Consider the following 11047-nt stretch of genomic DNA (forward strand, 5'->3'; position numbering starts at 1 on the left):
TCTGAGAAACACCAGAGAAACCTGCCACCTCAAAACCCAAGACCTCCAGACTGTCTCCAGAACTCACCTGCTGTCTACAGACAGAGAAGAAAGAGACTTTTGACAATTGGAAGAATGAAATCAAATCCATCAATAAACTGGATGCTGTCGCTCACTGGACAGAGAGTCTTCTCCAGCAGATCTCTGGTCAGATACAAAACCCCAAACACAGACAACACTAACACTGTCCAGACTCAGACCATCAGCTACAGGCTGAAACAGGTGACAGAAGAAAGAGTGAAGCCCAGAGGATGAAGAGTCTGTAGACACTGCTCTTCAGGAGAACCAGAACCTGAGGCCCATCTCCTCCTCTCCTGCCCCCTGTACCAGACTGAGAGAGAGGTTCTCCTCCAGCAGATCACTGCAGCAGATCCAACATATCAGGGAAAAACATGTGATGAGCTGTTAAAAGTCTGTCTGGAGAAGATCCACCATTTGTAAAATTAGCTGCACAATACGTAACACTCTGCCATGAAACTAGAGAAACACACAAATGCTAACCACAACCATTACTGCTATGGTATAATATTGTTGTTGTTGTTGTTGTTTTTCATTTCTTTATTTTATATATTATTATTATTATTATTATTATCATCATTTAATATGAACTGTATATATATATATATAATATTTCAAAAGAAAGCAAGATCACAATGTAGAAAGAGTCCGTTTACTTTGGGAGAGACAACACTGAGCCACACAATGGAGGACACTTACCTTGGCCTCACTATCACTGCTTCAGGTAGTTTTGTTAAAGCTGTGAGTTCACTAGCAGATAAAACCCGCAGAGCATATTACAGTATACGAAAAGTTCTATTCAGATTAAACCCCCCAATTAAGATCTGGCTTAAAATTTTCCAAAGTCTTATTGAACCAATCCTCCTTTATGGAAGTGAAGTTTAATTAAACAAGAGCACTGGGACTGAAAAAGTGCATCTTGAATTCTGCAAAAACAGAAACCACAAACCACGGCTGCAGAGCAGAGCTGGGCCCGTTCCCCTCTTAATCAAAACCAAAAAGAGAACTATTAAATGTTGGAAGCACTTGATGGAGTCTGACGTCGACTCATACCAGCACAGAGCAGGTCTGTCTGAACCCAGATAATAACACCTGGAATGGGACAAATGAGGAAATCAGACTGAAGTCAAAATGACACAGAAATAATTCCAGACTCACAAATAAAACAAATCGACAAAGATAATAAACAAAAATATTGCCAACAATGGAAAACAGAAACTCAAACAATCAATAAATTAGAATGTTGTAATTTACTGGACAGAGAATTCAAATTGGCCGAATATTTAACCCAAATAAAAAAATCCCAAAAAAGACAAACCCTTACGAAATATAGACTCAGTGACCATAAACTGGCCATTGAACCTGGTCGCCATAAAAGAGAATGGCTGGAAGAGCAAAAAGAGCCTGTGTCCACTGAGACACTGGAGACGTAGAGACAGAGACTCACTTTCTCACAAACTGTCCCAAATACAAAGAAACTAGAGAAGAATTATTTCCCAAATTTAAAGAAAAGATCCCGACTTCCTCCAACAAGACAAGTTAATCCCAGTCCTTCTGGGAGAAGACGGCTCTGCTGTAGGACCAGCAGGAGGACATGTCACTGCATGTCCCACATGAAGACATGTTTCAATGTAAAGACTTTCTGTTTGTTCATACTATCCTTATTCTCATTATCACTTATTATTTTATATATATATATTATTTTACACACACACACACACACACACACACACACACAGAAACATACACACGAACACACACACAATTATTTTCTTATTTTATTTTTCTTAAATTTCACTCTATTTATATATGTATATATTAACTGATGAAGTGTATTTTTGTCCTGTTTAATTGACCCTTTATGCTTTAGCAACATAGTCTGTGTGACATTCATGCAAATAAAGCAAATTGAATTGAATTGAATTAAATGTAATTGAATTGAGAGACAGAGAGAGACAGAGAGAGAGAGACAGACAGACTAAATGTCTCCAGCCGAGGAAAGCTTGTGGTCCAGACAGCATTAAAAACCAAATGCTCTCTGCAGCAGCCAGAGCTGCCGGCTGCAGTGTTACAGCTGTTCAACACTGTGTTACAGTCGGATGTTTTCCTCACATCTGGTGCAAAGGGCTCATTTCCCCCATTCATAAGCGTGGGGACACATCAGACCTGATAACTAGCGTGGCCTCTGTGTCAGCAGCTGTCCAGGTGAATCATTCTGAGTATTCTGAATAACAGAAAACCAGATTTCCTTGAGGACTCCATCTTCAGTAAAAGTCAAACTGGCTTCCTCCCAAAACACCGCACCACCGACCATGTACAGACCCTTCACACTTTAATGAACAAACATGTTCACCAAACAAAAGATGGTCAGATATTCACTTGTTTCATTGATTTCTCTCTCTGTTCGGCATGAAGGGCTCTGTTACAGGCTGCTACACTGTGGTACAGGGGGCAACATGCACCATCTGGTTAAATCAATGTGTTTGGAAAATATGTGTGCTGTTAAAATAGGAGATAAACTGAAGTCTTCACCAGAGAAGAGGTGAACGCCAGGGCTGCAGTTTAACTCCACTCTGTTCAACATGTATATAAATGAAGGTGCTGCTGAGTTGGATCAGTGTGCTGCTCCTGGCCTCTCCCTCCTCGATACAGAGCTGAAGTCTCTGTTGTCCTACTGTCTCCTACTGAACAAGGACCACAGCAGCAGCTGGACATAGTAGAAAAGTCCTGTCAGAACTGGGCCCTGGCAGCAAACATGAAGAAAACTAATGTCATGATCTTTCAAAAACGCCCCAGATGTCAGGAGAACAAACACCAGTTTACCATAAATAATCATGTCAGTGAACGCAGCATGAGTTATACCTGCCTTGGTATAACATGACAGCATCAGGGAGCTTCAACATGGCAGTGATGCACTGAAGGAAGCAGCTGAAGAGCCCGACATGCAACTAAGAGAACATTTATCATTTACAAACTCCAGTCAGAATCTGGCTTCAGAGGTTTGATGGTGTCATCCAGCCCACTGCGCTGTACGGTGGTGAAGTCTGGGTCCACTCAGTCATCAGAACTGAACCCGCTGGGACAAACATCCAACAGAGTCTTTACATGCAGAAGTCTGCAGACACATTTTACACAGAAACACACCAACAAATGCATGTAGAGCAGAATGAGGCAGAGACCCGCTGATAATTAACATTCAACAGAGAACGCTCCACTTGTTAACCAGCTGAAGTCCAGCCAGAGACGCCTCCACTCCAAAGCCCTCCAGACTCTGAGCTGAGCCCAGAGAAGAGTCCCCTCTGTCAGCTGGTCCTGAGGCTGACTGCCCCTCTCAGACAGTCTGACAGCCTCACAACAACACTGCTCTCCCAACACAACCAGAGTCAACACATTATAACACAATGCAAAGAAACCTGCAACACTGGAGAGAAGAAACTAAAAGCCAAAGTGGATCAGAACGTTATCTCGCCCTAAAAACATGATGAGTCAGCAGAACATCTCTACTGTCAGAGATAGGAAGCAGAGACAGATGCTCACCAAGTACAGGCTCAGTGACCACAAACTGACAATCCAAACAGGAAGACACAAACAATCATGGCAACCAAAAGACAACACAACATGTGGTCACTGCTCGACAGGTGAGGCTGAGACAGAGACGCACTTTCTCCTACAATGTAAAACATTCAGCGACACCAGGAACATTTATTTTAACAAGTTCAACTCTGTAATCTGAGTCCAAAGAGCTGAACCACCTCTCAACATTAAAATACTGCTGGGAGAAGGAGACAGGGCATACCTGCTGCACACACACACACGCACGCACGCACGCACACACACACACACACACACACTGTATATATAATTAATGTAAATCAATATTAATGTTGTGTTTGTGTTCATGTTGTTATTTGTTGTGTTCTGTCCGAATGTTTGGACGAGTTGTGTTTTGATGCTTTGGCAACATTGTTGTTAAACTTTCATGCCAATAAAGCTCCTTTGAATTGACAGACAGAGAGACATAAATGTGTCGGAACAACAAATAAATTCTGTGATTTAAATAAAGTTTTACAGAGTTTTTCCGTCCATGTGTTCAGACAGCAGTTGTGATGGGTTGGTGTTTATCGGATCAGTGGTGCTGAAAGAATCTTATTAAATAAATGAGTCTGAGATCTGAAGCTGGTTCTGTAAAAACATTTGTGATAAATGATCAATAAAACAACTTCTGATCAATTTCAGCTGTTAATTGAACAACTTCTGGTTAGTCCCGCCCACTTCAGAAGACAAGCCCCGCCCCCTTTGAGTTTAAGCTCACAAACTCTGGTTTTATGGTTCCTTCCATTTACCCAGAGGTCGGATCTGGAATGACGGTCCAGTACAACGTGTCAGAACCAGTTCTAGTCAGGTTGGCTCTTGTTAGCCAGTGTTAGCCATCTTTAGCCTGTGTTAGCCAGTGTTAGCAGTTGATAAGAACACGTGACACACACTGAAGCGTCCACAGACAGACGTCGCAGCCTCCTGTGTGTCAGACGGATAATCAACAGTTTCTTCTTAGGCCTTCAAAGCTGATGATACACAGAGCAGCCATCTTGGATTTTGAGGGAGGGGTTGGCGAGGTGCGTCTGACTTCAGGGGGCGCTCCAGGTAAAATGTCTGACTGGTAACTCCAGAAGCCCCGCCCACTCTGAGTGCAGATTCACATGATGGCTCATGTCCTGATGTCCTTATTTGGTCCTATAGCCTCTGTAATGTCCTGTAAACATCAAATGTTACTGACTGATTATCACCTCAGCTCTTTGTGCTAAGCTAGGCTAACAGTTCCTCCTGCTTCCAGTCTTTGTGCTAAGCTAGGCTAACAGGTGCTGGATTCCTTCAGTATGGGACAAACAGCTGATGGAGGATTTCTCCAACACTCCCAGTCTGAGCTGGTGAGCTGCTGGTGTCCAGCTGAGCTCCCCCCTCCTCCTCCTCCCCTCCCCTCTCTGTGACCCCGTGGCCCCTCCCAGCCTATGGCCCCTCCCACCCCGTGGCCCCTCCCACCCCGTGGCCCCTCCCACCCCCACCCTCATGTCTCCACACTGAGGAGAGCAGCCGACTGAACGGACGTGAGTGTTTCTTCTCTTCATGTCTTTATTGAATGTTATGAACTGATGACATATTGGTGGTGTATTGATGACATATTGGTGGTGTATTGATGACATATTGGTGGTGTATTGATGACATATTGGTGGTATATTGATGACATTGGTGGTATATTGATGACATATTGGTGGTGTATTGATGACATATCGGTGGTGTATTGATGACATATTGGTGGTGTATTGATGACATATTGGTGGTATATTGATGACATATTGGTGGTGTATTGATGACATATTGGTGGTATATTGATGACATATTGGTGGTGTATTGATGACATATTGGTGGTGTATTGATGACATATTGGTGGTGTATTGATGACATATTGGTGGTATATTGATGACATATTGGTGGTGTATTGATGACATATTGGTGGTATATTGTGACAGGAGTATTGATGGAGAGAGAGGGTGGTAGAGAGAGGTAGAGATGTGATTAGAGAGAACATGTGAAATGATTCAGACTTTAATCTGCAGCCAACACGACTCACAGTTGGGTTCTGAGTTTGAGTCTGGTTCTGGTCCTGAGTAACTTTGTTTACAAAATAGAGTCCAGAGGCACAGTGATCCAGATCCAGGACTTATAGTCTGACTGGATCTGGTCTGAGTCTGGATCCGGTTCACTGAATTGTTCTGAATTCAGCACGACGCCTTTAAACATAAAGATTCTTTTCAGTGATTCTGTGACAGAAGAACGAAACGTGATGTTCCAACAAAGAGAAACGATCCAACAACCACATTTACATGAACACTGTTTATACCTTTAAAATGAAAAACACAATGTTCCTGTCTCTGCCATTATACTGAAAAACACCGATCCCTGTTGAACTCTTGACATGACTAATAAGAATAGAATTACTGTTGTTCCTGTTGACATGAATCCTCTGATAATGTGTCGCTGTCACCTCAAAATATGATAAACAGACCAGCTGCTTGCTTCTTTGCGTCAGAATCAGATGTTTGGACTAGAACTGAGCCTCCGTCTGTCATTCCTTCATCCACCTTCATGAAAAGGTCAGCACTGATATCAAGTCTTTCCTGATGACTAGGAGTCGTCATCGTTTCTCTTCCCACCACAACTGAGTCTATCTATGAAAATATACGCAGCAGGATGTTTGAGCACATACAGATGAAACACAACGACCCAGTCACTTTAAATGTTCCAACAATCAAACAACTGAAGAAATAATGAAATCTGATTGGTCGATCAGGTCTGATGATGTTCCTCCATCAGCAGCACTCGAGACTGATGACTTCCCACGAACTACAAACGACTAGAGAGGAACTACAAACACAAACTGACAACAACAGTCCAGAATGTTAACATCATTCATTAGAAAGTATCAAACTGTAACCCTCTGTCCAGCTCTCTGATTGGCTGACAGGATCTATTTCCTCTGTCCAGCTCTCTGATTGGCTCATTTTTATTAAAGAATCAGAAACCAGTCTGATGGACCATCGACAGGCTGCTGGTCTGGGCTCTGGTCCTGGACGGAGACATTAAACAAGGGTCTGGATCTGTTATTCAGCTCAGATCTGATCAGATAAACCAGTTTGAGTAGCAGCTCCACGGGACCTGGATCACACAGCGAGACCAGATCTAAAGGAGTTCGTTCTGGACCAGACACTTCCTTCAGAAAATCAGAATGTCAGCAAACATGATTGTCCTTTAATGACTCGTCAAAAACACATTTAAACTATGGAGGACCTGATCCACATCGGTCCTAAGTGCAGTCTAGAGAGCCAGTCAGGACCCAGTCTGGAGAACCGGTCAGGATCCAGAGCCAGTCTGGTGAAGTCCATGTGATTTTGAGAGGATTTAACGTCTCACTCTGCAGCAGGAATAACCAGGTCAGATTACTGTCTGAGGACCTGAGTGAAAACACTTTGCTCTGATTGGCTGACACGTCCATTTCCTCCTAATGGACACACAGAAGCAGCTAGCGTTAGCCTGTGCACCCCACTCAGTCTTCCCCCGGGAACCAAAACCATTAGACCAACACACACATACTGATCAATACACAGGAAGAGGCTGACTTCCTTTTACACACACACACACACACACACACACACACACACACACACACACTATGAATATTTAATGTCGGCTCAGCTGAGTTCCTCCAAAAACCACAAGAACGCAAACTGAGAAGATCACACAGATTCACACCTTCAACAAACTGATGACTGTGATTACATATTGATTATTAGTGATTACATATTGATTATTAGTGATTACATATTGATATGTTGAGAGATCAGACAGTTGCGTCTCTGTCAGCTGCTGGTTTCAGTCTGATTCTGTCTCAGTTCAACTAAACTTCATCGCTTTACCCTTTAAAATTTAACAAAAAACTTCACAAAGCTACAACACCTTCATTTCCTCTGTTCGACTCTGATTGGCTGACAGGATCTATTTCCTCTGTCTGACTGTGATTGGCTGACAGGATCTATTTCCTCTGTCTGACTCTGTGATTGGCTGACGGGATCTACTTCCTCTGTCTGACTCTGTGATTGGCTGACGGGATCTATTTCCTCTGTCTGACTCTGTGATTGGCTGACGGGATCTACTTCCAGGATGTTGTCGTCTCTTCCTACCACCTCCCTCTCCACCTCCTCCACCCCTCCTCCTCCTCCTCAGACAGTGACCTCTGACCCCCGGCGTATCGCCATGGAAACCTACTGGAGAGAAGTGCGGAGCATCGAGGAGGAGAAGGAGGGAGAGGAAGAGGTAGAGGAAGAGGAAGAGGAAGAAGAGAGGAAGAGTATGGACGGTAAGTCAAGCTGACAGCAGAGTGAGACATCGTCTTTCTGTGTGACTTCTACCCATCTTTGTTTACCTGCAGAGGTGGAGCTGGAGGAGGCGTGGCTGACAGAGGCGGGGCTATCGTCCCTGGTGACGGGCTCCTCGTTAGAAGAGGCGTCTCCGCCTCCGGCCGAGGTGCTGTTGTCCACGTTGACACGGCAACAAGCCGCCACGGTGAGGAAGAGGCTGGACAACTACAACGAGACGTTGAAGACACGAAACAGGCAGCCAATCAGAGACGTCCGAGACATCTTCACTGAGGTGGGACACACACACACACACACACACACACACACACACACACAATGTCTGGAGTCTGCATCTCTGACCAGAGAAATTAAAGTGAATTCTGGGTTGAAGTTGAAACAGTCATGACTCAGCGTTTTCTCTGTCTCTCTCTCTCTCTCTCACACACACACACACACACACACACACACACACACACACACACACACTCACACACTCTCATACTCTCACATAATACCAGCCTGATGATGACTCAGCGGACAGATGCCCCTCCCCTCCCTCTCACCGTGCTGAGCCACCGCCGAGTCGATACCACACCACCACCAAAACCATCCGCCGAAACACTCACAGAGGTACCTGTCTGTCTGCTCACCTGTCTATCTGCTCAGGAGTACTGTAGGACTCTGCAGTGGTCATTAGTAAGGCTCTAGTGGTTCTTTAGGATGTTCTACTGGTCCGGTGGGTGGTGCTAGAGGTCCAGGTGGTTGTAATTGTCCTTCTTGTAGCTGTTGTGATTGAGGTGGTTTTAATAATCCTGTAGCAGGTTCTGCTGGCCTTTTAGGTGGTTCCTGTCCCCTAGGTGGTCCTAGAGGTCCATTACAAGGTTGAAATGGACCTTTGGGAGGTTCCAACTTTTCTGTAGGTGGTCCTAGAGGTCCTTCAGGAAGTTCTAACTTTCTTTGAGAGTGTTCTAGTGATCCAATGCGGACTTAGTGGACACTAATGCAGTCCTCTGGTGTTCATGTCTCTGATGGTACTGGTGCATCAGTGGCAGGATGGAGAACCGGTGATGTGTTGGTAAGTATTCTCCACCCTCAGAGACACAGCTCTTGCCGTGCCACGCTGTCATGCAGTCAGGATGTTTTCGATGGTCCAGTGGTGGAAGTTCCCCAGAACACGAGGAGAACGTTCTTTAGTGTCCCTCAGAAAGGCAGAAGCTGGTGAAACTGGACTCGCCCTCTGTCCCATTCATACAGATGGGTGTGTATGTGACGTCTTTGGTCTTCATGAGTCCACGATGAGCTCATTGGTCTTTCTGGTTTTGAGGACCAGGTCAGGCTGTTGTTGGTGCAGCACACCTCCCGGTCCTGGTCGCCCTCCTTGTAGGCCGAACAAGTTTACTTCTTGTTGTAACTGAGGTGGTTTTAATGGTACTGTAGGATGTTCTAGTGGTCCTGTAAATTGTTCTGGTTGTTTTTATGGTTCTTCTTGTAACTGAGGTAGTTTCCTGTAGGAGGGTCGAGTGTGTCTTCAGGTGGTTGTAGAGGTTTCTTAGGTAGTTCTACAGGTCCATTTGGTTCATGTTGAGGTGACTCAAATGAGCGTAAAGGTCCTTCAGCCGGTCACAGTTCTATGGACGGGATGAGTGGTCTTTAAAGGGGTTCCAGTTCTCCTCCAGGTGATCATAGTGGTCCTTTAAGTGGTTCTTCGTGTTTCAGTGTCAATTACAGGGTTCTGCTTGTTATGTAGGAAGTCCTAGTGGTCCATTAACGGTCAGATGAGGTTGTGATGGTTCCTTCTCATTATTTTCTGTGTTTCTCTTCGTGCCTCCAGTTCGACCGACTCTTCAAACGTTTCTGTTTGAGGATCAACTACCTGAACACCCGTCAGCCCCGACACACCCACACTCCCCAACACACACACACTCTCCGACACACACACATTCACCGACACACACACATTCACCGACACACACACACTCCCCAACACACACACACTCCCCAACACACACACACTCTCCGACACACACACATTCACCGACACACACACATTCACCGACACACACACACTCTCCAACACAAACACACTCTCCAACACACACACACTCCCCAACACACACACACTCCCCAACACACACACTCTCTCCGACACATACACATTCACCGACACACACACACTCTCCAACACACACACACTCCCCAATACACACACATTCACTGCCTGTCATTCAGATGAGACGAGCTGATTGGTTGCTGCGGGACTCTCCGTACTCAGAGGGCGTGGCTGAACACAAACAGGGCGGGACTTGTTGGGACTGCCTGAGTTTCCATGGAGATGACAGTGATGACCTGCCAGTGAGTGACCTCTGACCTCCTGCTGCTCAACACAACACTGATCCCTCCTGTTATTATTACTATTATTATTATTGTTGTTGTTATTGTTGTTGTTATTTGTCCTGTTCAGTAGATAATCACGTTCTTTTTGTTTTTGTTGATGAAATGTTATTGTTATTTGTATGTGTGTGTGTGTGTGTGTGTGTGTGTGTGTGTGTGTGTGTGTGTAGTTTGTACCTGTCTCACCCTCTCAGGGTCTCACCTGGGCAGACGACCTGTCGTCAGGTGACCTCGTCCGTCTTGGCTTCATCTGTCACATTGAACTCTCCACCTTCCTGCACACTCTGGGCGTCCAAACCAAACGCACCCGCCCACCACGCCACCGGACACGGGGTGTGTTTCATTTTTACATCACAGTTTGAGACGAGACAACACACAGCTGAGGGGTCAGAGGTTAAACCAATGAGGTGTCACACAGAGGAGGAAGCTGATTGGACAGTTGGTGGAATATCACTCCAATGAACAGTCATCACCAGACCTTTATGAAGAAAACACAACAAATTATGTGACTGTCTGTCTGACCTGTCTGTCTGACCTGTCTGTCTGCCTGCATGTCTGTCTGTCTGACCTGTCTGTCTGTCTCTTCATCAGACAGAGGCGTGTTCGGTGTTCCTCTGAACTCGCTGTTGGACAACGACAGGAAGACGTTTCCAGGAATCAAAGTTCCTGTTGTCTTTCAGAAGGTGAAG

At 45.1% G+C, this 11047-nt stretch overlaps 1 protein-coding gene across 1 annotated transcript in view; it reads left to right on the forward strand.

Moving 5' to 3' along the window:
* Positions 1-6891: 6891 nt before the first annotated feature.
* The window catches only part of arhgap28 (Rho GTPase activating protein 28), a gene marked incomplete at its 5' end in the record, with an annotated part of 8071 nt that continues 3915 nt past the window's right edge, over positions 6892-11047 (forward strand). The window contains 8 exons of the mRNA XM_084341109.1: positions 6892-6962; positions 7770-7966; positions 8039-8259; positions 8486-8597; positions 9799-9850; positions 10121-10319; positions 10553-10691; positions 10950-11041. Of these exons, the coding sequence (XP_084197235.1) occupies positions 6892-6962; positions 7770-7966; positions 8039-8259; positions 8486-8597; positions 9799-9850; positions 10121-10319; positions 10553-10691; positions 10950-11041 (1083 nt within the window). The remainder of the gene's footprint in view (positions 6963-7769; positions 7967-8038; positions 8260-8485; positions 8598-9798; positions 9851-10120; positions 10320-10552; positions 10692-10949; positions 11042-11047) is intronic.

This window comes from Pagrus pagrus, assembly GCF_965226575.1.
Source record: "Pagrus pagrus genome assembly, chromosome: 20".
NCBI classification, from domain to species: Eukaryota; Metazoa; Chordata; class Actinopteri; order Spariformes; family Sparidae; genus Pagrus; species Pagrus pagrus.